This window comes from Bubalus bubalis, chromosome 4 (genome assembly GCF_019923935.1).
Source record: "Bubalus bubalis isolate 160015118507 breed Murrah chromosome 4, NDDB_SH_1, whole genome shotgun sequence".
Lineage (NCBI taxonomy): Eukaryota > Metazoa > Chordata > Mammalia > Artiodactyla > Bovidae > Bubalus > Bubalus bubalis.
In genome coordinates this window covers 77,292,183-77,316,959 of record NC_059160.1, presented here as the reverse complement: position 1 = coordinate 77,316,959, position 24,777 = coordinate 77,292,183, and the positions used below count along the sequence as shown (strand labels likewise).

Sequence of the window (24,777 nt, the reverse complement as noted above, 5' to 3'; positions counted from 1 at the left end):
TTCAGTCATGTCCAACTCTTTGTGAGTCCATTGACTGTAGCCCACCAGGCTCCTCTGTCCATAGGATTCTCCAGACAAGAATACTGGAGTGGGTAGCCATGCCCTCTCCCAGGGGATCTTCCCAACCCAGGGATTGAACCCACATCTCTTACGTCTCCTGCACTGGCAGATGGGCTCTTTACCACTAGCACCACCTGGGAAGCTCCTCAGGACATCATAGATCTGCAGCAATTCTGTAAGGACGGGATTAAAGACTGCTGAGATCACAACACTGTTACAGAGTCCTCATATTTTGACCCAACAAGTTCCTTATGTGAGCAGATGATACCTTAAGAATAAGATGAACACAATTTTTGTGGCTAGAGTTCATAGTATAGAAGGCAATGGCACCCCACCCTGGTACTCAGGCCTGGAGAATCCCATGGACAGAGGAGCCTGGTGGGCTGCAGTCCATGGGGTCACAAAGAGTTGGACACTTACTGACTGACTTCACTTTCACTTTTCACTTTCATGCATTGGAGAAGGAAATGGCAACCCATTCCAGTGTTTTTGCCTGGAGAATCCCAGGGATGGCGGAGCCTGGTGGGCTGCCATCTATGGGGTCACAGAGAGTTGGACACGACTAAAGCAACTTAGCAGCAGCAGTAGCAGCAGCAAGTATTTCTGTTTAGGGAGTACTTTTCGGTTGCTAAACCCTGGCTTTATATATGTTCACTAATTTAATCCTTATAAAGTCCTTATTGAGGTAGTTGTTATTATTCCCATCTTACAGGTTGTGATAAGTGTTGAACCAAAGTCCAAGGTAACTTGCCCAGTTATTTAACTTGTTAAACAGCCAGGGAATTTCACATCCTGGATTTTAAACTCAGTTCTGAATGACCCAAGAGCCTATAATGTTCTCTGTCCTGAAATTCTTTCTGAAATGTCTGTTGGTCAAGACCAATGTTCATCCTTTTTTAGAAAAGGTGAAAATTTGAAACTTTATAGTTCTGCGGCTAGAAGCAAAATCTTAGCAAAGGCATTGAAGCCCTGGTCTTCAATGTGCTATAAAGAACTAAATTTAAACAGCTACCATTTTCCCAATTTACTTATACCTCCTGGGGCTTACATCTGTGATTACTGTTTAAGGTGCTGATAATGTTTTGTCAAATCTTTCCTGCTGAGCTATGGGTTGATATTTACATTTTAAAATGTCAGTTTTCCATGAGGATCTGGGACAATAATATCATTTAATGCCCCAGCACAAGATCTGGAGCCTAGTAGTAGGCACTCAGTGAATGTTTGAAGAATGAATAATCAGAAATCACTTAGACTGGAGGTTTTTACCTAGTGCTTCATTAGGTAGACTTTGGGAAAGTAGTACCCCCCAAATTTTCTGTGAAGTTGTTGGGGACAGGGGAAGTATGTGCATTTCTTTGGAAAGAGAGTAGATGGCTTTTTATCAGAGTCTTACAATTTCTATAACCTCAAAAAGTTAAGAACCACCAATTCACATTGTTGCAGCATGCTAGCTGCCAGCATTGAAGGTGTCCATAGAGTGGTCTAATTCTATCTCATTTGAGATAAAGCCCCAGAAAGAAATTGTGGCTTCCTAAAGGTCACATAGCTGACCAGTAACCAAGCTCAACCATACTCAAGGGCTGTTTCCATTACATCATGTTTTCTCTGAAAGCACTAGTCAGGGATATAAAGAGATAGTCCTTACCCTCAAATGATTTAAAGTTTAATTATGCTGATAGCACAATACCATCTTAGATCTGAAAAGCAGATTTCTATTTACAAAGCAGCCTCATGTCAGCATTTTATGTTGATTTAACTTGGAGCCTAAAAATTGCCAGAAATTAAAGGATATGTCATCCAGTCACTCACCCTTTTCTTTCCCTTGGTGTTAGTTCATGACTGTTCCCTGTCCACATGACTTTCATATTGCAAGGTCTTGTGCTCAGATTGTTTTTAAATGCAAGAAAAGTGAGTCTTTATTCAAAGCACCCTTTTGATTCTTTACCAGCATGAACTTGGATTTGGTGCATGACTAATCAAGGCAGACCATTGCCCCTGACAAATCAGTTTAACTGGAGTGTCGTGTCTGAGATGTTGCCTTGTTGATTTTGGCTGATTGTCTCAATGCCCTTTTCCTTTTCTAATGCTCTTGTTCTACATTTCTGGTCATAATGTCAGTATTTCTAATTCCGTACCACATCATCTCACCACGCATCAAGGCAACTCTCACAAATTACCCTCAGTTCCACCTGGAGAGCCCCTTATTGACTTAGCGTGGTATCCAGCCAAGTTTTTCTCCCTGGAAGAGTTGCTTTGTCTTCAGTAAATTGCCCTGATCATCAACCTTTCTTAGCTCATACAATGGAGAAGGCAGTGGCACCCCACTGCAGTACTCTTGTCTGGAATATCCCATGGATGGAGGAGCCTGGTGGGCTATAGTCCATGGGGTCGTGAAGAGTCGGACACAACTGAACGACTTCACTTTCACTTTTCACTTTCATGCATTGGAGGAGGAAATGGCAACCCACTCCAGTGTTCTTGCCTGGAGAATCCCAGGGACCGGGGAGCCTGGTAAGCTGCCGTCTATGGGGTCGCACAGAGTCAGACACGACTGAAGCGACTTAGCAGCAGCAGCAGCCCATACAAACAGCGTCACTCTGGAATGTATTCTCTGTAAGTCTGTGATGACTAAATTCTAGCAACATGCTGATTGGTTCCAGGTAAACATCTTGGGGAGAAAAGCATACCTGCTCTTGCTCCACATCTGGAGTGTGATATATTCCAGTATAAAGCCCAGCACACATAAGCCAACAAAGGATAGTAGTGCACCTTGTTGATGTGAGAAGGATCATGAAAAATGTAGCTTAGATACCAAAATATTAAAGTTTCTGGATCATTTCATGCTTGGAGAAATGTGGGAGAGAAAACCTGGACATAGGCTTAGCATGTGATCAGAGCAGAAATCCCTTGACATACACCAAACACAGAGATTGCCCAGATCCAGAGAACACGGTGGCATTGAGATAGAGCTTAGCACCCTGGATCCGACTGAGTTCATATCTCGTCTCAGTTCTCCTTCTCATTAATATTTATAAAATCCAGTTATGCCAAATAGTAATTCATCTGGGACCTACTTTTGAATTAAAATACAGCCCCAAATTAAAAAATAGAATATCCATGATATCATGCTCTAAATACAGAATTGGCTTATTTTACAGTGCTCCTGTTAACAAGCATTCATGGATTGATTGATCAATTGAGAGGAAAACTATAGGTTCATAGAATTGTTTATTTATATAGTTATGGGGAACGTCAGGTGCACAAAATTGAATTAATCGTAATTCTTGGCTCAGGGTCCTATGTGTCAGTTGCCACTTTGCCAGTTTTGTTTTTTAGGCATTTAATTAATAATTTTTAATAATTCAATATGTACATCAGTATGCACTATCCAGAACAAAAGCTAGGGACTTAATAATCTATATCAGATCATGAGATTCCCTCCTCACTAATCCATCCCACAATAGCCATCATCTTGACTCCTATTTTTCTCTCTTGCCTTCCATGTTGCAATTTTATTATTTATGTAATCCTAAAATTATATATTTTTTAAATTTTCAGTTGTTTTGATATAAAATAGGTATTTTCATGCAATACGTAATCTTCTGGGACTTAGATTTTTTTCACTTAATATTAAATTCATCCATATGTTGTGTTTTGCTATTAAGGGCAAGAAATCCGAATTTTTGTGTTTTGAGTTAAGAAAAATTAATTATGACTTCCATATACTGTTTCACTGTGTTTATTTACCAGTTCATTCATTCAGTCTTCTGTGAATGACCACCCTCTCTCACACTGGGTTTTATCAGGTTTTTAAACTTTGTCAACCACATGTATGTAAAATGGTACTTTACCATGGCCCTAACTAGCATTTCCTTGATCACCAATGATGCTGAACACATTTTCATGTATCAATTACCACATGTCCTTCCTCTTCTTCCACTTTCTTTTGGATTGTTTATACTCATGTTGGTAACTTATTGTCATATATTGAGTTGCCAAGGTATGCTGGAATTATTAATGTTATCACCGTCATTCATATTAATCATCGGTTATTACATTTAATGTTCCATCTTGTACAATGCACTTTGTATAGGCTAACAATAGGATTAGAATTCATTCATCAGGTTCTATATAAAAAGATCCATTTAATCACTCCAAATAGTGTAACCATCTTTCCTCTCCAGAAATTTGTGATCTGAAGGTCTTAAGATTTTTTCTTTTAAATGCACACAGTAAAAATCTACTCACTTTCCTTTATCATCTAAGATTATCATCTGTGATCAATGGCTCCCTCAGAATCATCCTATATCTAGCTGTTTTCTGTTCTCTTTTTTCAGTGCCTAACAAGGTCCAGGGAGTCAGTATCAGCAACTCGGCCAGGAGTGACTATTTGAAGGTATCCTGGGTACATGCCTCTGGAGACTTTGATCACTATGAAGTCACCATTAAAAACAAAAACAACTTCATTCAAACAAAACGCGTTCCCAAGTCTGAAAATGAGTGTATATTTGTTAAGCTAGTCCCTGGACGGTTGTACAGTGTTACTGTTAGTACAAAAAGTGGACAGTATGAAGCCAGTGAACAAGGGAATGGAAGAACAAGTAAGTGGAAAGATTGCAAAATGTGATGGTTGGTTGGGACTTTAAAGGTCATTGAGTATATAATTTATCTGAACCTTGCATTTTATCTACTTACTGATCAGTAAATTATATTCCCAGTTAGTCTCACTTGGAACTAACATCATTCAGCCAAGCCAGGACCTTGTAATCACAGAATATTTATTGACAGATAAAAGCAAGCATAGTGGACAAGCAGGAAGGCCAAATTTCACATTTTTCTTCCCTGTCCTCCTGCATCATGCATTTAAAGTTCTAGACATCTTATTTTATCTTATGATTGAAATCATAACTCATTTTATAATTATATTCTACCAACACTTAGCATATAAGATTTATGTAAGGAAAAAAATTACAATTTTAATAGTGGCTTCCAATTTTTCTTGTTTAATTATGCGTGAAGTTGCTGACGTGGTTTATTTGGGGAAGAGAGATGTTTGCCAGTTCTGTGAATGTGATTCATAAATTATTGTGGAGTAAACTCTAATCAGTCACTTTCTCGAAATGTCTTCTTGTAGTCCCAGAGGCTGTTAAGGATCTCACGCTGAAGAACAGGAGCACTGAGGACCTTTGGGTGACATGGACACGAGCTGATGGGGATGTCGACCAGTACGAGATCCAGCTGCTCTTCAACGATATGAAAGTATTTCCTCCTTTTCACCTTGTCAGCACTGCAACTGAGTATCGATTCACCTCCCTCACACCAGGGCGCAAGTATAAAATTCTTGTCTTGACGATTAGTGGAGATGTCCAGCAGTCGGCCTTCATTGAGGGCTTCACAGGTAATTGGAAATAGAGCGGTGTATTTAGCATGTTGGGTAGCCAAGTGTTTTGGTTGAGGATTTGAAGGCCTAAGGGGTGAGGAAGGAGTGGCAAGAAAGGAGTTTATCTCGATAGTGACAATGATGTTGTCCAAGCTGGTTTAACAAACCTGAAGTATGACGTAGGGAAGAAGAAAAAGTTTCTGAAAAAAAAAAGCATTGAACTGATGTGAATAGCTGTTGCCTGTGAGTCATACAAATTAAGTAGAAATAACTGGGTTGGTTGGTTAGTCAGTCAGTTGGTTGGTTGTGTATTCCTTCTTGGGAATGCTATTGGGGGTGTTGCTATAACAGCTAACATTTATTGAGAGTTTACTGTGAACTGGACCCACAGCAAAGAACTTTATGTGTAAATCTTGTTCAGTCCTAACAATTTCATGGACTGGTTACTATTATTATCACTGCTGTTTTTCTGATGAGGGGTTGAATAATTTGCCTATAGTCCTACAGCTAGTAAATGAGGAAACCAAGACTTGGACCAAGACAGTCTCACCCTCTGTATAACTGGCATTCTTCATTTCCACTCACTGGCCCTAATGTCCCTCTAAATTTCCCCTATCAACTTCAGTTCAAGCAGAAAAGTCAGAGAAAAATGGTAGACTGATAGCAATTTTTTCATATGTATTCTTTCAGTAGATGCCAAAAGGTAGGAAGCATGAAAATTTTAGTTGAAAGTTTCCACAACTCATTCTCTAAGTGATTTTTTTAAAATTTACTGTCTTTTCTTAGTTCCTAGTGTGGTCAAAAATATTCACATTTCTCCCAGTGGGGCAACAGATAGCCTGACAGTGAACTGGACCCCTGGTGGGGGTGACGTGGATTCCTATGTGGTGTCAGCATTCAGGCAGAATCAAATGGTCGAGTCTCAGACTGTCCTCAAGCACGTCTCTGAGCACACGTTCCAGAGGCTGGAGGCTGGCGAGCAGTACCGGATTGTGATCGCTTCTGTCAGCGGGTCCCAGAAGAACCAGATCGATGCGCTTGGGAGGACAAGTAAGTGTCCACCTCGAAAAGGGCCAGGTAGTTCTCCAGGGCCATTCACAGATGGACAATATGCAAATTCAAAACCACAAAATTTATACAGTTCAATGTGGTTTCAAGAGCTTTTCTCATATTTTTTTCTTTGCATTTTCCTTTTTCAATAGAGATGTTCAAAGCAAATGAAAGGTAATTAGAAACCAAATCATATGGATAGATTTTTTTTTCTCACTCAAGGAATATAAATAGCTGATTTTCTAACCTATGCATTTTTCAAAAGTTTACTCCTTTCTATAAATTCTTTAAAGAAAAATACACTTACGTCATCTATTTCATTTGTGATAAATTAATAATATTCTGTTTATTTATATTAATGCATGCTAAGTCACTTCAGTCATGTCCAACTCTTTGTGACCCCATGAACCATAGCCTGCCAGGCTCCTCTGTCCATGGCATTCTCAGGCAAGAATACTGGGGTGGGTTGCCATGTCCTCCTCCAGGGGATCTTCCTGACCCAGGGATTGAACATCTCTTACATCTCCTGCCTTGGCAGGCAAGTTCTTTACCACTAGCACCACCTGGGAAGCCCATTTATTTATATATTAATCAGTTCAGTTCAGTCACTCAGTCGTGTCCACCTCTTTGCAACTCCATGGGCTGCAGCACACCAGGCCTCCCTGTCATCACCAACTCCCGGAGCCTGCTCAAATTTGTGTCCATCAAGTTGGTGATGTAATCCAACCATCCCATTCTCTGTCATCCCCTTCTTCTCCTCCTGCCTTCAATCTTTCCCAGCATCAGGGTCTTTTCCAATGAGTCAGTTCTTCGCATCAGGTGGGCAAAGTATTGGAGTTTCAGCTTCAACATCAGTCCTTCCAATGATATTCAGGACCGATTTCCTTTAGCAATGATTGGTTTCATCTCCTTGCAGTCCAAGGGACTCTCAAGAGTCTTCTCCAACACCACAGTTCAAAAGCATCAATTCTTTGGCACTCAGCTTTCTTTATTGTCCAACTCTCACATCTGCACATGACTACTGGCAAAACCATAGCTTTGACCAGGTGGAACTTTGTCGGCAAAGTAATGTCTCTGCTTTTTAATATGCTGTCTAGGTTTGTCATAGCTTTTCTTCCAAGGAGTAAGCATCTTTTAATTTCATGGTTGCAGTCACCATCTGCATTTATATTAATAACACTATTCATATAGTGCTTTCAAAACAAAAATAAGCTAGAAGCACCCTGTAAATACCAGGCATCTGACACGATCCTTAGGGACTTTCCTGGTGGCCCAGTGTTTAAGACTTCGCCTTCCAATGCAGGGGTGCAGATTTGATCCCTGGTCAGGGAGCTAAGATCCCACATACTTCAGAGCCAAAAAACCAAAACATAAAACAGAAGCAATATTGTAACAAATTCAATAAAGACTTTTAAAATGGTCCAGTCCACATCAAAAAAAAAATCTTAAAAAAAAAAATGATCTTTAGCCACACTACAAAGTAGAGATCATTATCTTCATTTTATAGATGAGGACAGTAAGGCTCAGAAAGTTTATGAAACATTATCAAGGATACATGTAATAAGACCTAGAACTATAATTCACATCTAAGTGTCTCTGACTCCAAAGTTCATGGTCTCTCTACCACGACACAGTATGTGCTAGGTGTCTTCTACCCTCATGACCATTTATTTAGTTGTGGGGCCTGGGCCTCTGTACTGTGCCCTGCCTGTCTCTATTTCATATGTATCTCCAACTATATGTCAAGCACTATGTTAGAAAATGGAAACTCAACAGCACGATAGAGCCCTTGACCAAAGAAGTCTACAGTCTAGAGAAGGAAGCAGAGAAGTGAAAAGGCAATTACAGTACAACACAATACTTGTTCAAATGAAAGTAAAAATGGGATATTATAGAAGCAAACAAAAAGAGTCAGGGGGACTTGCCTGGTGGTCCAATGGCTAAGACTCCATGCTCCCAATACAGGGGGCCTGGGTTCAATTCCTGGTCAGGGAACTAGATCCTACATGCCACTACATGCCACAGCTAAAGACCCTGCATACTGCAACTAAGACCTGGCACAGCCAAATAAATAAATAAATATTTTGGGGAAAAAAGAGTCAGGGAAGGCTTCCAGGAGAAAGTAACATTTAAAAAGATACGAGGAGATTATCCTGGTGAAGTATGTTGATCTGGTTCAAGCAGAAAAGTGAAGGCCTGGAGGGAAGAGGATGCATGGCACATTTGAGGAGCTACACACCATTATTTCTAGAATAAAGATGTGAGCCATGTGGCCAAGTAGGTAGATGGACCTAATTGCCAAGGGCCTCATTGTTAAGGTTATAGAATTACAGAGAGCAATGAAGGGCCTTCAGCATTGTGTGCTATGAGAATCTGCCAAACACTGCAGTTTGGAGCAGTGGGACATGAGGAAACTCTGGTCAAGAGACACTTGCAGTGCTGTGAGTGAGAAAGGACAGTGTCCTAGGCTAGTGCAGCAGAGGAGGACAGAAGTGGAGAGACCCAAGAGATGCAAGATTTAAGGTTCAGGAATGACAGGACTCATGCTTGATTATGTAGAATGGTGAGGGTGACACGTCAAGTTTCTGACTTGGACCAAGAGATAGAAACAAAGAGCACTAAGGAGGTGGTGGAAGGGCAATGAGGAGTTCGATTTGGGCATCTTGAGAGTTGGGAGTCTGTGGAACATCCAGAGAGGAATGTCATTTGCAATACTAGAAGAGAGATCTGAACTGAGTTTAAATCTGGGAGTCATCACCACATGGGTGACAGTTCAAATCATGGGAGTGGATGAGATCTCTTGAGGAGATGGGGTAGAATGAGAAAAATATATAAGCATAGAACACTAAATATTATTAATAAACAATACTATCTGGCCTTTCACATCAGAAGCCGTAGGACAAAGACTGTTATATGCTAGCGCTTAGGTCAAGGCTTGAAGCTTTGACCTGAGTTAATCTTGGGAAGGAAAGTCTAAACAAACAACATAATTCAGTCATCCAAACTATATCCATTGAATGTAAGTTTGTGCAGCATTCTTCCACTTCGTAAATACTTAGATACGTAGCACTCTGCATATCTCTTAGTGTCACTCTCACTAATTTTTCTACTTGTTTGACTTCAAGATCCTTTCTAAATCAGAGGAGGGGAAAATAGAGAATCTAAGCAGTTATATGGATAATTCAGGTCAAGAAATACTGGGTTGGCCCCAAAAGTCCATTCCATAGGGTGTTACAGAAAAAGCTGAACAAGCTTTTTGGCCAGACCAACACTTTGTCTGAAGGGCAACCATGAGGCATCATCTTCCATCTGCAGTTGATTTAGGAAAGTTTTTCTCAATTGATTACTTTGCCCTAAGTGATGGAACCTGCTTCTCTCTAATTTTTTTTTTTCTTTTGCAGTCCCAGCATCTGTCCAGGGAATAACTGCAGACAATGCATACAGTAGTCATTCCTTAATAGTAAGTTGGCAAAAAGCTGTTGGCATGGCAGAAAGATATGATATCCTACTTCTGAGTGAAAATGGGATCCTCCTAAGTAACACATCAGAGGCAGCCACCACGAAGCAGCACAAGTTTGAAGACCTAACACCAGGAAAGAAGTACAAGATACAGGTCCTAACCGTCAGCGGAGGCCTCTTTAGCAAGGAAGCCCAAACAGAAGGCCGAACAGGTAATTCGCACAGCTTACTGTTTTGTGCAAGATACAGCCTTGTCTGCCATTCCTTAAGAACCGCAGACTCAAAGGGATGAAGTAACCTTGGGAGATGAAGTCTATTTCTTGACACAGCAGGAACATGCACGGTGATCTTCCACTTCCACACCAGCTGGCCTGTTCACACAGCCTTCAGCTCGCCACACTCCAATTCAAGATTCTTCATCAAAACTGGTTCTGTTCATTTCTTATTGTTGCTGTAATATATTGTCACTAACTTTGTAGCTCAAACAACACAAATACATCATCTTACAGTTCTGTAGATCAAAATCGGAAAATAAGCCTCATGGCGTCAAAAATCAAGGTGTCAGGTCACACAAGGGTTGTGTTTCTATTCTAGAGACTTTATGGGGAGAATCTATTCCTTGCCTTTTCAATTCTAGAGGTCACTCACATTTCTTCCAGGAGTGACTTCACTCCAACTTCTCTGCTATTCCACCTCCTTCTTCCATCTTTTATGGACTCTTGTGATTCCATTGGTCACCACCTGGACAATCCTGAATAATCTTGTCACCTCAAGATCCTTGACTCAATCACACTTACAAAGTCTGTTTTGTCACAGAAAGTAACATATTCACAGGTTCTGGAGATCAGGACATGGATGTCTTTGGGGGCCATTATTCAGACAGTACCACTGGTCTAATGATTATTAAGTACCTAGTTCTGAAAGGACTTTCCTGGTAGCTCAGATGGTAAAGAATCTGCCTGCAATGCAGGAGAGCTGGATTTGATCCCTGGAATGGGAAGATCCCCTGGAGAAGGGAACAGCTACCCACTCTAGTATTCTTGCCTGGAGAATCCCATGGACAGAGGACCCTGGTGACAGTCCATGGGGTCACAAAGAGTCAGACATGACTAAGTGACTTTCACTTTTCACTGAGAAGAAAATTAAAGCAGGAAAGTGGGTTAGCAAGTGTTAGAAGCTTAACATTTTAGATAGTACAGTCCTGAAAGGTTTTGTTGAGAGGGTGACAGTTGAGTAAAAATTTAAAAAAAAAAAATTGAGAAAGAGGATGGTATAGACATTTGGGGAAGAGTATCCCCAAGTAGCACCACCTGGGAAGCCCAGGTGGTGGTGCTGCTGCTGCTGCTAAGTCACTTCAGTCATGTCCGACTCTGTGTGACCCCATAGACTGCAGCCCACCAGGCTCCCCCGTCCCTAAGATTCTCCAGGCAAGAACACTGGAGTGGGTTGCCATTTCCTTCTCCAATGCATGAAAGTGAAAAGTGAAAGGGAAGTCACTCATTCATGTCCAACTCTTTGCAACCCCATGAACTGCAGCCCACCAGGCTCCTCCATCAATGGGATTTTCCAGGCAAGAGCACTGGAGTGGGGTGCCATTGCCTTCACTTGCATTGGCAGGTGGGTTCTTTACCTCAACCCACCTGCCAATGCAAGTTAGATGTAAGAGCTGCCAGTTCGATCCCTGAGTTGGGAAGATCCCCTGGAGAAGGGAATGGCAATCCACTCCAGTATTCTTGCCTAGAGAATCCCATGGACAAAGGAGCCTGGCAGGCTGTAGTTCATAGAGTCACACAGAGTTGGACCTGACCAAGCTACTTAGCCCATCCCCAAGTAGAGCAAACAGCAAGGCAAAGATCCTGAGGCCGGAGGGTGGAGGCCAGTTGGAGGAACAGTGATGAGGCCACTGTTGGCAGACAGTGAGTGACAGCAGAGTGGGAGGAGGTGGTTAGAGCGGTGACTGGGATCCTAAGCTGATGGCAGTCATAGAAAGAGTAAGGGTCCAAAGCTAAACTAACTCAGGGGCCTGAGGAAGAGTAGTAGATACAATGAAGAAATAGTCCTGTGTTAGATAAGACGGCACCGAGTGGCTAAGTGGAGTGTAAGAGGAGGAACAGAAGATTCTAGAGTTTCTCCATGGGGTATCGGGTGGAAGATGATTCTGTTAACTGAGATAAGAGAAGCTGGAAGAGAGAGTGTCAGGGAAGAAGACACAGGGCTCAGTTCCGGACTGAGTTTGAGATGTCTGGAGGATGTGTAGACAGAGGTGAGCAATAGGTCATTGAAAATAAGGACCCACCTCACAAAAGTGAGCTGGGGATAAAGACTGGGATAAAAATTCTAGTTAAATTCTCCCATGTTTTAGTCTGTTCAGGATTCTGTACTGAGAATATCATAAACTAAATGGTTTGAACAACAGACATTAATGCTCACAGTTCTGGAGGCTGGAAGGTCAAGGTCAAGACTCCAACAGATTCAGTGTCTGGTGAGGGCCCATTTTCTGGCTTATACCTCCTCACTGTGTCTTCACGTGGCAGGGAGGACAAGAGCACCCTCTGTGGTCTTTTTCATAAGGCACTGATCCCACTCACAAGGTCTCTACCCTTAAGACCTAATTATCTCCCACTGGCTACACCCGCTAGGTTTCAACGTATGAATTTGGTGGGGGGAGGGAGGAGCACAAACTTGCAGACCGTAGCAATCTATAAAGTGACTGGGATTGATTGCTGAGCTAATATTATGGATTATGAAGGGGACAGAGGATGATACCATGGGAAATACCAACTTTTAAGGATCTGGCATAAGGAGAGGGGAAAAGCAAAAGAGCCCAAGAAGGTGTATGGAGTGGAGAACCCAAGAGAAACTGAGACAGGTGTCCTGTCTTATTTCCACTGGCATCTTAAGACTTCTTGGGTGTAAGGCAGCATCTGTGCCAACAGTCTGGAAGCAGGTTGTTTCTGGTGGCACTCAATCACCTTGCCAGCAGGTAGCATGGAAGGGCAAAGGGGTTGCAAAATCCTAATGTAAATCTTTTTTTTATATATATAGTTTTGGCTTTTCCTCTTCCTTCTCTTTCTCATTGTTGTTGTTCAGTCATGTCCAACTCTTTGTGACCTCATGGACTGTAGCACACCAGGCTCCTCTGTCCTCTACTATATCTTTCCTATATCTCTAATAGAATTTTCTTCCTGCTTGATTTTCCTTTCCTTGTCCACTCACTCTCTCCTCCACTCTGCCCTTCCCTCCAATGGTCACTTTTTAGCTCTCAGATGGCACTCAGAGATAGTTTTTTTTTTTTTTGTCTCTGATCTAGCTCTTAGTATGGGAAAAACATTTAGTTACACAGGTCAGACTAACATTTATTTTATAAATGTTATAAAATATATAAATATAGTTAAATTATATTATAAATATATATTTCTATAAATATGAATATTAAAAATGTCTTTGAATACAGTATTCCATTAGTGGTTTTTTTCCTGTTCTCTTGAGGTTTTTTTTTTTAACATTAACAGTTCCAGCATCAATAATTCACAATATTCAGATTTATTTGCTTTGGGGTCTCCATGAAGTCAAGTGTTTTCAAAAGCAGGGACCACGTGTTTTGAGCTTCTTGTTGGAGTGTGGCCATCAGACGTCAGTCTGGGGCTGTGTCAGAAATGTGCCAAAACTCAGTCTCACTCTCTTGCTTCCTGATTTTTCTAGTCCCGGCAGCTGTCACCAATCTGAGGATCACAGAGAACTCCACCCGACACCTGTCCTTTAGCTGGACCCCCTCAGAGGGGGAGCTCAACTCCTACAACATCTTTCTGTACAACCCAGATCGAACTCTTAAGGATCGAGCTCTAGTTGACCCGCAAGTCCAGAGCTTCTCCTTCCAGAACTTGCTACAAGGTCGAATGTACAGAATGGTGATTGTAACTCACAGTGGGGAGCTGTCGAATGAGTCTTTCATATTTGGGAGAACAGGTAAGACTGGACTCAGTCTGTAATGAACAGCAGGGAAATTGTCACAGTACTCACTGGCTTTTCCTTGATTTGATTTTAGTTTCCTACTCTACCCAGGGTGTAGCTTTATATGAAATTTGTGACCTTTATATGAAATTTCTAACCCTAAATCAGACATTTGATTTATATGTCAAAATAGTTTCTGCATTGGTTTCTGCTTTGTTTCCACCGTGTGTTTACCTCATAAGAGTTTGGTGGAAAAATGAATCTGGCTCCTCCACTTGCCAGCAAACCACTACAAGAGGGTTATAACACATCGGTTCAATTCAAACTGTGCCTTTCAGCTTTCTACAAGAAATAGATGGAGTGGGGAGCAGGTGCAAAGGAGGGCAGCTACAAACGGGACACAAAGCAATGACCACTGTGAATCAGAAACACAGCACGAGATGCAGTGAACACAAGAGTTCTAGGAAAATGCAAAAGAAGCATCTCTGGGTTTCACATAAGAAACTGAATCTACTCTTTCTCCATTGTTGTTGTTCAGTTGCTCAGTCATGTCCAACTCTTTGTGACTCCATGGACCGCAACATACCTGGCTTCCCTGTCCTTCACTGTCTCCCAGAGCTTGCTCAAACTCATGTCCATCGAGTCAATGATGCCATCCAACCATCTCATCCTCTGTCGTCCCCCTTCTCCTCCTTCCTTCAATCTGGGAAAAGATTGGCTGTTTGCATCAGGTAGCCAAAGTACTGGAGCTTCAGCTTCAGCATCAGTCCTTCCAAAGAATATTCAGGATTGATTTCCTTTACGATTGACTGGTTTGATACCCTTGCAGTCCAAGCGACTCTCAAGTGTCTACTCCAACACCACAGTTCAAAAGCATCAATTCTTCGGCACTCAGCCTTCTTTATAGTCCAACTCACATCCATACATGACTGCTGAAAAAACCATAGTTTTGACTATACTGATCTTTGTCAGCAAAGTAATGTATCTACTTTTTAATATGCTCTCTAGGTTTGTCACAGCTTTTATTCCAAGAAGCAAGCATCTTTTAATTTCATGGCTGCAGTCACCATCTGCAGTGATTTTGGAGCCCAAGAAAATAAAGTCTCTCACTGTTTCCATTGTTTCCCCATCTATTTGCCATGAAGTGATGGGACTAGATGCCATGATCTTAGTTTTTTGAATGCTGAGTTTTAAACCAGCTTTTTCACTCTCCTCTTTTACCTTCATTAAGAGGCTCTTTAGTTCCTCTTCACTTTCTGTCATAAGGGCAGTGTCATCTGCATATCTGAGGTTATTGATATTTCTCCCAGCAGTCTTGATTCCAGCTTGTGCTTCATCCAGCCTGGCATTTCACATGAAGTACTCTGCATATAAGTTAAATAAGCAGGGTGACAATATACAGCCTTGACATACTCCTTTCCCAATTTGCAACCAGTCCATTGTCCTGTGTCCAGTTCTAACTGTTGCTTCTTGACCTGCATACAGGTTTCACAGGAGGCACATAAGGTTGTCTGGTATTCCCATCTCCTTAAGAATTTTACACAGTTTGTTGTGATCCACACAGTCAAAGGCTTTAGCGTAATCAATGAAGCAGTAGTAGATGTTTTTCTGGAATTCTCTTGCTTTTTTTTATGATCCAGTAAATGTTGGCAATTTGATCTCTGGTTCCTCTGCCTTTTCTAAATCCAGCTTGAACATCTGGATGTTCATGGTTCACATATTGTTGAAGCCTAGCTTGGAGAATTTTGAGCATTACTTTGTTGGCATGTGAAATGAGTGCAATTGTATGATAGTCTGAACATTCTTTGGCATTGCTCTTTTTGGGGATTGGAATGAAAACTGACCCTTTCCAGTCCTGTGGCCACTTATGAGTTTTCCAAATTTACTGACATTGAGTGCAGCACTTTCACAGCATCATATTTTAGGATTTGAAATATCTCAGCTGGAATTCCATCACCTCCACTAGCTTTGTTCATAGTGATGATTCCTAAGGCCTGCTTGACTTTGCACTACAAGATGTTTGGCTCTAGGTGAGTGATCACACCATCATGGTTATCTGAGTCATTAAGATCTTTCTTGTATAGTTCTGTGTATTCTTGCCACCTCTTTTGAGTCTATTGCCTCATTTTTCTATTCAACTCTCATTCTCAATTGATAATCATTTTTGAGCACTCTTGTGTGCCAGGCACTGAGCTCACTTCTGGACTAGGACAGCAGACAAGACTTACATGGGTCCCTGACTTCATAGGGGTCTTCCTTACCAAATAAGGAGAAGGGGCAGGACGGCAGATTTTAAAGAAAGATGATTCTGGAATGCCTTCAATCCTCTGAAGGAAATATGCAGTACATTGTGATGGAGAGTGACTTAGCAAGACTAGACTTAGAGACCACTTTATACAGAGAAGGCTTCCAGCTGAGACCTCAAGGTGGGAGGAACCATGGGAAGAGCTCATTCTAGGCACTCAATAGGATTTCTCAGTTTGTCTTCTGAGGGAATGAAAAAGAGCAGCAGGAACTTCCTGGTGGTCCAGTGGTTAGCAATCTGCCTGCCCGTGCAGAAGACATAGGTTCGATCCCTGGTCTGGGAAGATTCCACATGCCACGGGGCAACTAAACCCATGCACCACAACTGCTGAAGCCCACACACCCTACAGACAGTGCCCTGCAACAAGAGAAGTTGCCGCCATGAGAAGCTCAAGCACTGCAGGGAAAGTGCATGTGTAGTGACAAAGACCCAGCATAGCCCAAAATAAATAAATAAATAAAGAATTTTTAAAAAATAGCAGCAGATGAGCCATAAGTAGAATTGCCTAGGTGTTACTGTTTTCAGGGCCATCTGCCTATGCACATGTTCCCTGATCTGCCCATTAATGTTTAAAGTTCCTCCAAAAAGGAACAACAGTCTTCAGTCTCCAAGGAATCATGAAACTTACATACCCATGGGACAGGTACCAGTCTGACTAACTTACACTGTGGTAGAAATGACTGTCAACACTTCTTTTCCTAATTGAGGTTCCGTCAGGATAGGTTTTTGGGAAGAAAGAACTGAGAGTCTAAAAGAGGATGGAGAAGAAGTAAAGTGGCCCAGAGAAGGGTATTATGGGATGGTGGCCATGAGTAAGATGAACTAGACGGGAAGAGGCAGGAACCTTTTATGAATACTTTCAGGGTCTTTGGTAAGCTAAGTTATAAACTATTTGACCTGTCTTAATTAATCATTTCTGAAAATTTAAGTTTATATGTTTATCAGAGGACATGTAGCAAGCATATATTAATAGAAGTCATCTCCTATTGTGCTTTTTTTAATTTGATTTTAATTTGTGCCAGGTCTCTAGACCACATGCTCTTAAACTCAGGTGACCTGAAATAGAAGCAAGATCTGACTCTACAATAGGTGCTGCTCATCCATACACCCAGCATAGCTCCTGTGTTCATCTGTGGGGCCAGATGCTTTTGTTTCCATCTGTTGTGTTTTCAGTAAAGGTTTTCCCTCTGTTTCAGTCCCAGCCACTGTGAGTAACCTCAAAGGATCCAATCAGAACATGACAGACAGCCTCTGGTTCAGCTGGAGTCCAGCCCCTGGGGACTTTGACTTTTATGAACTGATTCTCTATAACCCCAATGGCACAAAGAAGGAAAACTGGAAAGACAAGGACCTGACAGAGTGGCGTTTTCATGGCCTCGTTCCCGGAAGGAAGTACACTCTATGTGTGATAACTCACAGTGGAGATCTCAGCAACAGGGCCACGGGGGAGAGCAGAACAGGTAAGAAGCTCAGTTACCAGTGGCCAAGCACTGGCGGGAAGTAGCTTCCACAGGCATATTTTAATTGTGATCTTATTAACAAGAAATAAAATCAGTGATGTGCTATGTGCTCACCCCTGAACTTGGGAAGGGTCTATGGTAGAGTGGATAAAGGAGATAGACTTGGGGTAAAAAACAGCTGGGTAGTTGACATAGCTCCTCCACTTACCTATGTGAAACTGGGCAGGTCACTGAGCACCTCCAAGCCTCAGCTTTCTTATCTGTAAAATGGGGATGATCATATATATCATCATTAAATTACTATGAGCAATGTTTTTGTTTTGTTTTGTTTTGTTTTTTTTTGGCTGTGCTAGGTCTTTGTTGCTGCACTCGGGCTTTCTCTAGTTGTGGTATAAAGACTTCTCAGCTTCTCAGCTTCTCATTGTGGGGGCTTCTCTTGTTGTAGAGCACTGACTCTAGGGTCTACTGGCTTCAGGGCTTAGTTGCTTCTCAGCAGTTTTTGCTGACCAGGGATTGAACCTGTGTCCCCCTGCAATGGCAGGTGGATTCTTAATAACCAGGGAAGTCCAGCAGAGCTTTCTAAATATTTCTCGGGCACACACAGATAACATTGATATCTGTGTGCCACCATGGAGTCAATGAACAAGGCTTTCTCAATTGGATGTAATTGTTAACTCCAGCCTTCACTTTCACTTTCACACTTATAAACCATTCAGGGCACACTCATGCTCCATAGCACCCTGGTTAAAAAAAAAAAGCTGATTATAAAAATTAAACAAAATGTACATAAAACATTTGAGGACTGTGTCTTACACATAGTAAAGACTATAAATGGAAGCTTTTATTATTATGGTATCATATTACCTCTTCCTACAAAGTACATTAAAAGTATGTCTGATGTCACTCAGCTATCTTATTTGTGTATGGTGCAGAAATAATTGCATGATTTTTTCACTTTCTCATACATATAGCTCCAAGTCCTCCCAGTCTTATGTCATTTGCTGATGTTACAAACACATCATTGGCCATCACCTGGAAAGGGCCACCAGACTGGACAGACTATGATGACTTTGAGCTGCAGTGGTTCCCCAGAGATGCCATCACAGTCTTCAACCCCTATAGCAACAGGAAATCAGAAGGACGCATCGTGCATGGTCTTCGTCCAGGGAGATCTTATCAATTTAGCGTCAAGACCGTCAGTGGTGATTTCTGGAAAACCTACAGCAAACCAATTTTTGGATCTGTGAGGACAAGTATGACATGTTTTGCTACTCTTGGTTCTCAGATGAAATGGGGAGGAAGTATGTGTTCCAACATCGTATTGCATTGGGGCTTGGTTTAAATCCATATTTTTACCTGGAATTGGTTAGATTTGAATTCAGACAGAAGTTCTACATAGATTTATTCATTTATTCAGCTTTAACAAGAATAAATCATCTCTACCTTCATGGAGCTTACAACTCAGTGGGAGGTACTATCATTAAAAAGACATTTTGGGTGTGATGAAACATTTGGCCCTGGAAAAGCACATAGCAAAGACATCTGACCCAATACAAGGGAACTTCCTAGAAGGAGAAGCATCCAAATCAAAACTTAAGGAAAGAATAAGACTTGCAGGTGGAGATGAGGAAAGAAGTAAAGAATATTCCAGGTAGAGAGAATAGAAGATTCAAAAACCAGGCAGGAGACAGAAATAGAAAGGAGTTCAGTTGACCAGAAGATAAAAGGTGAGGATTAGGAAAATCAGGTCATGAAATGTCTTGTGAGCCATGGTAATGACTTTGAACCTCAATCCATTGGAGCCACTGAAGACTTTTTGGCTGAGATATAATAGATTTGCATTTTATAAAAGTCACTGTGGGGGTGGTACAGAGAATGGATTGAAAGGGGCAAACTAGAAGCAGAGGGACTGGTTACAGCATAATGCTGTAAATTCTAAGGATGAAAATACCTCAGTGATAAAATATATATCAGTTTCTTCCCCAAGGCATTTTGAGATAAGTACCACAAATAAAGAAACAGAAGTTTTTGGTATAGGAATCTCAATCCAAATATTTATTGCTCAATGATACCCAGTAAATGTAGATTCAGAGATCAGGCCAGAGAATTATTGGTTATTGATAAAATACAAAGCTGAAAATTAGAAATTTAAGCCAGTAGCTATTTTGTTAATTCAACAAACATTAATGCTACAGTAGTTTTAACTTGTGTTTTATATTTTATCCAAAGAGTAGTTTGGGATCAGATAACTGCACGTTGAGAGAAACATGTGAAAAAGAACTAAAACTTTACATTTATAGCAAGATCAGGAGGAGTTTTCAGTGGCTTACTGTAGGCTGTGGAATTGAATCCCAGGTGTTCAGTCTAAGAACTCAGTTGAGGCTGGTCTGGAGAGTTATATCTGGTCCTAGATGCTAGAATGTAAGAGAGGGATTTACCAAATGGGGCTTCCTCAAGAGGAGAGCAGCCAACACCAAGAGGGACTAGATAATGAGTTTTAGGGGGAATGGCGGAGTGAACTTTGAGGATTGCATTAGTTAGAATCAGGTTTGGCTGTGGGTAACAGAAAACCCAAGATAACAGAGGATTAAACAAAACAGACATTGAGAATTCTCATGTAAAATCTTTCCAGTGCCCCATTTCTTGCAAAAACATTCCAGCCGTGATAAAAACACTGTGCATGGCTCCACCAGCCATGCCTCCTAACCCCACCCTTGATGCCCGGGTTCATGCTTGTCTCTGCCTAAAATGCCTCTTTCCCAGTATCTTGGTGAAGTGTCATCTCTACCAGAAAGGCTTTGCTAAGTCCTGCCCAGCACTAACGCCAGCAATAGGAAGTTGTCTCTTACTCCACAGAGCACCCTCTTCCTCATCTCGTTTCTACCTTGTATTATGTTTAGGACTCATCTCACTTTCCGAGAGGTTACAGCTAATATCTTATTCATTTCTATACTGTTCACAGACACAGAAGGGCACTTTGTTTGCAGTAGATACTCATTTCTTAGTGAATTGGAGACCTGACCTGAGTCTTGGTAGACAAGCAGGATTTAGAGGAAGAGATCGAATTGAAACAAATTTCCATATACTTCCATACTTGGTGTAGATAATCAGAATGATGGATTAGGCTGGATGTTTTAAAAGACTTTCTCCAAAGCTGAAAGAGAGATGTCTTTAGATCTCAACTGTGACTTGGTTTGAAGGGAGTTCAAAGTTGTTTGCCTCAAAGGCCAATTCTTCCTCTATTCTGAAAAATTCTCGGTTTGATTGTTTTTTCCTTAAATCATCCTCATCTGACCTGCTGTGACTCAGCTCACATTTGTAGACCTTGATTGTTGTTGCTCAGTCACTAAGTTGTGTCCAACTCTTTGTGATCCCATGGCCTGCAGCACGCTAAGCTCCTCTGTCCTTCATTATCTCTCAGAGTTTTCTCAGACTCACATCCTTTGAGTCAGTGATGCTGTCTAACCATCTCATCCTCTGCTGCCTCCTTCTCTTGCCTTCAACATTTCCCAACATCAGGGTCTTTTCCAAGGAGTCAGGTCTTTGCATCAGGTGGCCAAAGTATTGGAGCTTCAGCATCAGTGAATATTCAGGGTTGATTTCCTTTAGGATTGACTGGTTTGATCTCCTTGCTGTCCAAGGGACTCTCAAGAGTCTTCTCCAGCACCACAGTTCAAAAGCATCAATATATAGGCCCTGATATGAAACAGGACTTCACTCAGTGGCACACCAATGCTGTGTGTTTATTGAGGACAAGAACTTCTATAACGAATTAGGGGTCAGGGGAAGGTGGGCTGTCCTCCAAATCAGAGCAATGGGTGTGGCCATGGGAGTGCCAAGTAGGTCTACACATAGTTCCCAGAAGATCTTATATAACAGAGTAGTCTTTGTTAATAACAGTTTGGTTATTAACCTGCACAGTTACATGACTGGTTTTCTTTCAGACTGAATCTTTCTTTATGGGTGTGTCACTCACAAGAACAGATAAAATCAGCTGCCATTCAAGTCCCCACTGAGTCAGGCACTGTGTCAGGCAGAAGAAAGTGGATGACCGTAAGCAGAGGGCCGTGAAACAGGGGCGTGGAAGAGTCTGGTGTATGCGGGGAAGCACAGGGGTTTCAGTGCCTGGAGTACGGCATGTGAGTGGGGAAGGGCAGACAAAAGTGGAAGAGAGGGACAGAAGCCAGACACAGAAGGTAGCAAGGCAGCAATGCCATTTCTTACTGTCCTTATTGTAAGAACTAACATCTGGACTTCCCTGGTGGTCCAGTGGTTGGGAGTCCACCTGCCAACACAGGGCACATGGGTTTGATCCCTGATCTGGGAAGACCCCACACAAGGTGGAGCAGCTAAGTCTGTGCACCGTAAACTGCTGACCCAGTGCAAGAGAAGCCACCACAATGAGAAGCCTGTGCAGCACAACTAAAAAGTAGCCCTCACTTGCTTCAAGGAGAGAAAGCCCATGTGCAGCAAAGAAAACCCAGTGCAACCCAAAATAAAAGAAATTTTTAAAAAAGAACTAAAATTTATTGAGCAATTACCACGCAAGCCCCTGTGCTAGGTGTCTGTGCACATTTGAACTCATTGAGTCATTCCAGCAAGCACATGAAATGTTTGTTCTTTAGTTGCTAAGCCACGTCTGTAGCCCACCAGGTTCCTCCATCCATGGGATTTCCCAAGTAAGAATATTGGAGTGGTTGCCATTTCCTTCTCCAGAGGATCTTCCTGACTCAGGCATTGAACTCGCATCTCCTGCATTGGCAAGCAGATTCTTTACCACTGAGCCATGGTGGAAGCTCAACCACATGAAGTAGATAGTCTTAACTTCCCCACTTTACAGATGAGCCACAGAAATGTTAAATCACTTGCCCAGGATTGCATCGCTGATAAACAGAATTTGAATTCAGGCAGATCAAGCTGCACTATTAACCTCTAGGCTACTCTGCCCCACCTTCTGTCTGACTCCTGCCTTCTATCTGATGCTTGGTTTCAGTGTCCCTGTTTACATTTCTGTTTGCAATCACATTGGCACCTGGTGGTTTTTTCTAAAGGGACAGCATTTTAACTTTCAGTGTTTCTCAAAGTGAGGAGGCCTAGTAGGCAGAAATTGCCTTGGAGACCTATGAAAAGCAGTTCACATGAAGATCGAGAGTTATTTATTTAGATCTCTGAGCTAGCTGGAGTCAAAGGAACTAAAAATGTGTCTCCGAGTTGTGAAGTGTCTCTCCCTCTCTTTTATTTAGAGCCAGACAAGATACAGAACCTGCACTGCCGGCCTCAGAACTCTACAGCCATTGCCTGTTCTTGGATCCCTCCCGATTCTGACTTTGATGGGTACAGCATTGAGTGCCGGAAAATGGACACTCAAGAAGTTGAGTTCTCCAGAAAGTTGGAGAAAGAAAAATCTCTGCTTAACATCATGATGTTGGTGCCTCATAAGAGGTACTTGGTGTCTATCAAGGTGCAGTCGGCCGGCATGACCAGCGAGGTGGTTGAAGACAGCACCATCACCATGATAGACCGTAAGTGTCTCTGGAGGTGTGTGCCTTCCTCTGCGCTCCCATCACCGTTGTTCACATGTGTATGGCTCATTTCCACATTAGCGAGTCCTGCTGTCACTTGAAGAGGACTAAAAGGCTCTGAGAAGTATAAACATTTCTCTGTGTAAAGCATCCTGGCAGCAAACAAGTTAAATGGTCTTAAAGAACCTGAATGAATTAGTGTTTAAATACATCTCTTTGCCTGATGTAGAAAGAGCCATAATAGAGCTTTTAAGGAATTTGATGCTAAAACTTCAGGAAATCCTGCTGAGGAGCTAGCTGCCTCTTTCATTATGTTTAATGTGCTACCGGCAAGTCACTTCCTCTGCCGGCTTCCCTTCAGGAGAGGAGGAGGGTTTCTTGATTCCAAGCATTAGAGAGAGAGAGAGAGAGAGAGACACACACACACACACACATGACACACATGCAGCCTGATGTAGGTGAGTGAAGACCTTCATCTCACTAATATTTTATATTCAAAAGCATAATTGTGACCCTTCTTGGTTCCTTTCCCATCCTTCTTCCAGGCCCCCCTCCTCCACCTCCACATATTCGTGTGAATAAAAAGGATGTGCTAATTAGCAAATCTTCCATCAACTTTACTTTCAACTGCAGCTGGTTCAGCGACACCAATGGAGCTGTGAAATACTTCACAGTGGTGGTGAGAGAGGCTGATGGTAAGTGATCATGAATTAACTCCAAAACGCAGGATTACTTTCTCCAAAGTCAGCTGTGGGGGCTCCTGTGACAAGTTTTAAAAGAAGAAAACTTAATTTTTATATCATTTCACTGTATCTCTGCTGGATGCAGCGAGATGTAACAAGAAAAAGAAAACCTACTGGAAGCCTATTATTTGCAGGATTTAATTATTAAATGGGTAATAATAGCAACTATATCAACAATCACAATAACCATCATTTACTTGTTGCTGTTGCAGACACTGTTGGAAATGCATTGCGTTTGCTGACTCATTCAGTCTTTACTACTCATTCAGTCCCATTCAGCTCCATTATTCTGCCATTAAGCAGCAACGTGCTTTGTCTGTCTTCCCCATTCCCTGTCTCAAATCCCTCTACCAATCATATACTCCCAAGCCACTCACCAATTCACAAAAATGCTCAAACGCTTGAAAGAGGGAAAAACTGAGCATGAAAAGCATCCCTCCTTTCTGTACTGAATTTTCAATATGTTTCATTATCTAGTCTACTAAATTGTTCAGTGTTACCTAACTCTTATGTAACAGGCAAATTCTAGGTGATTCTTATAATAACATTCCATTCAACCAAGTAAGAGCTCTAGTGCTTATGACATCAGCATCTATCAGATCATCCTCAGGAGTTTGTATCTGGGGACACACATGTCCGTATGTGTTTTTGCCACTGAGGTCCTGTGTGTTATTTCTCCACAACAGATGTTTGTGTCTGGAATGATATTAATATATCCTTCATGTCATATATTTTTCATAATTGTCTAAGATGCTGCACTGGAGTTTCTCAAGCATCCCTGACTATTTTAACTCATTGGTGGGCAAAGGGAAGGTTTAAACCTGCCATGACAAATGTTGGAGCTAAA

The 24,777-nt window shown here is 41.8% G+C and overlaps 1 protein-coding gene and 1 long non-coding RNA gene across 7 annotated transcripts in view; one reads left to right on the top strand and one right to left on the bottom strand.

Moving 5' to 3' along the window:
• PTPRB (protein tyrosine phosphatase receptor type B) overlaps positions 1–24,777 on the top strand; it is a 134,048-nt gene that overhangs the window by 75,930 nt on the left and 33,341 nt on the right. For all 6 annotated transcript variants that reach the window (XM_006058409.4, XM_006058410.4, XM_025283973.3 and 3 more), the window contains 9 exons: positions 4,398–4,661; positions 5,195–5,458; positions 6,227–6,490; positions 9,892–10,161; positions 13,652–13,915; positions 17,402–17,665; positions 18,637–18,918; positions 22,909–23,187; positions 23,733–23,882. In XM_006058409.4, the coding sequence (XP_006058471.4) occupies positions 4,398–4,661; positions 5,195–5,458; positions 6,227–6,490; positions 9,892–10,161; positions 13,652–13,915; positions 17,402–17,665; positions 18,637–18,918; positions 22,909–23,187; positions 23,733–23,882 (2,301 nt within the window). The remainder of the gene's footprint in view (positions 1–4,397; positions 4,662–5,194; positions 5,459–6,226; positions 6,491–9,891; positions 10,162–13,651; positions 13,916–17,401; positions 17,666–18,636; positions 18,919–22,908; positions 23,188–23,732; positions 23,883–24,777) is intronic.
• LOC123333282 overlaps positions 5,373–24,777 on the bottom strand; it is a 30,091-nt gene continuing 10,686 nt past the window's right edge. Inside the window, exons 2-3 of the long non-coding RNA XR_006550547.2 lie at positions 17,874–17,925; positions 5,373–5,640 (exon numbers count right to left, since the gene is read on the bottom strand). This is a non-coding gene — a long non-coding RNA (uncharacterized LOC123333282). The remainder of the gene's footprint in view (positions 5,641–17,873; positions 17,926–24,777) is intronic.